At 35.0% G+C, this 1,080-nt stretch overlaps 1 protein-coding gene across 1 annotated transcript; it reads left to right on the plus strand.

Moving 5' to 3' along the window:
• The first annotated feature begins 279 nt into the window (after positions 1 to 279).
• Positions 280 to 772, plus strand: LOC109209742. Its single transcript, XM_019373065.1, has 2 exons — positions 280 to 515; positions 620 to 772. Exons 1-2 carry the CDS (start codon positions 295 to 297, stop codon positions 717 to 719), a joined length of 321 nt encoding a protein of 106 aa, XP_019228610.1. The 5' UTR covers positions 280 to 294; the 3' UTR covers positions 720 to 772.
• The last annotated feature ends 308 nt before the right edge of the window (positions 773 to 1,080 follow it).

Below are 1,080 nucleotides of genomic sequence, written 5' to 3' on the forward strand. Positions count from 1 at the left end.
TTAGGCTTTTGCGATTGATTGTGTAAGTTTTGGTCGAGTTTTTGTATTAATTTCTTCACAATTTTCTGTAACCTTTTGTTCGTATATTTTTTTTTAAAAATTTTGTCATTGAACCTAGTTTCAATTTTGAAACAGAGCAATATGAGAAGACAAACTCGTTCGATGAGTTCATCACCTTATTCAAAGTCGGTTTCAATTGAGAAATCAAGCAACATGAGAAGAGAAACTAGGTAGATGAGTTTATCTCCTCATTCAACCCTGGGTTTAGTTGACAAATCGATTGATGAACAAAATATGCGAAGACAAAATCGTTCCGACAGTGTTAATGTGTTAGAATCTCGAAAGGATATTGTTGGAAAATCTGAGAAAAAGAAGAGCAAGAGGGTTATAATGGATGCTGATCAAGGTAAGAGAAAATGTGTCGTGGAGGACGAAGTAAATTTGGGTGTCAAGCCAAAAAAAAAAACAAGGTTCAGAAGGCAGAAAAAGTTAAAATTCCTGACAAAGTTTGTAAGGTATATACAATTTCAGTTATACTTTTTTCTATTGTTGACTCCTCTTTTAAAATTTGGATTTAGTTTGTATTTGTTTGTTTTTAATTCGTGTCATGTATTTGTAGCCTTGGAAGCTCTATATTCCAGTTGGTGAGCCGTTTCCTGTTACTCATTGGTCATCATACACTAATGTGGACATTGTATCGGTTTTACGGTCAAAGTTGACTGATGTCCAGCTTCGGATGTTTAGGGAAAGCTGTTTTGGCTATTTCCTCGATTTACCTCGAGTTGCTATCCAGGCACAACTTATTCGTTCTTTAATGTTTAGGGAGTTGGTTCAAGATAAGTGTGATCAATTTTATGTGAAATTGAATGACGAATGTGTTTTACGTTTTGGTCTTCGAGAATTTGGCATTGTAACTGGTTTAACCTATTGTGGTAATGAACATGTTGAGGGTAAATTCAGTGGACCCAATAGGTTGGTGGATACTTATTTTTCTAGTTTTGAAGTGGTGTCAAAGAAGTCACTTATTGATTGTTTTGAGAAGAAGAAATGGCAGTCTGATGAAGACGCAGTTAAGATTGC

This window comes from Nicotiana attenuata, unplaced genomic scaffold (genome assembly GCF_001879085.1).
Source record: "Nicotiana attenuata strain UT unplaced genomic scaffold, NIATTr2, whole genome shotgun sequence".
Lineage (NCBI taxonomy): Eukaryota > Viridiplantae > Streptophyta > Magnoliopsida > Solanales > Solanaceae > Nicotiana > Nicotiana attenuata.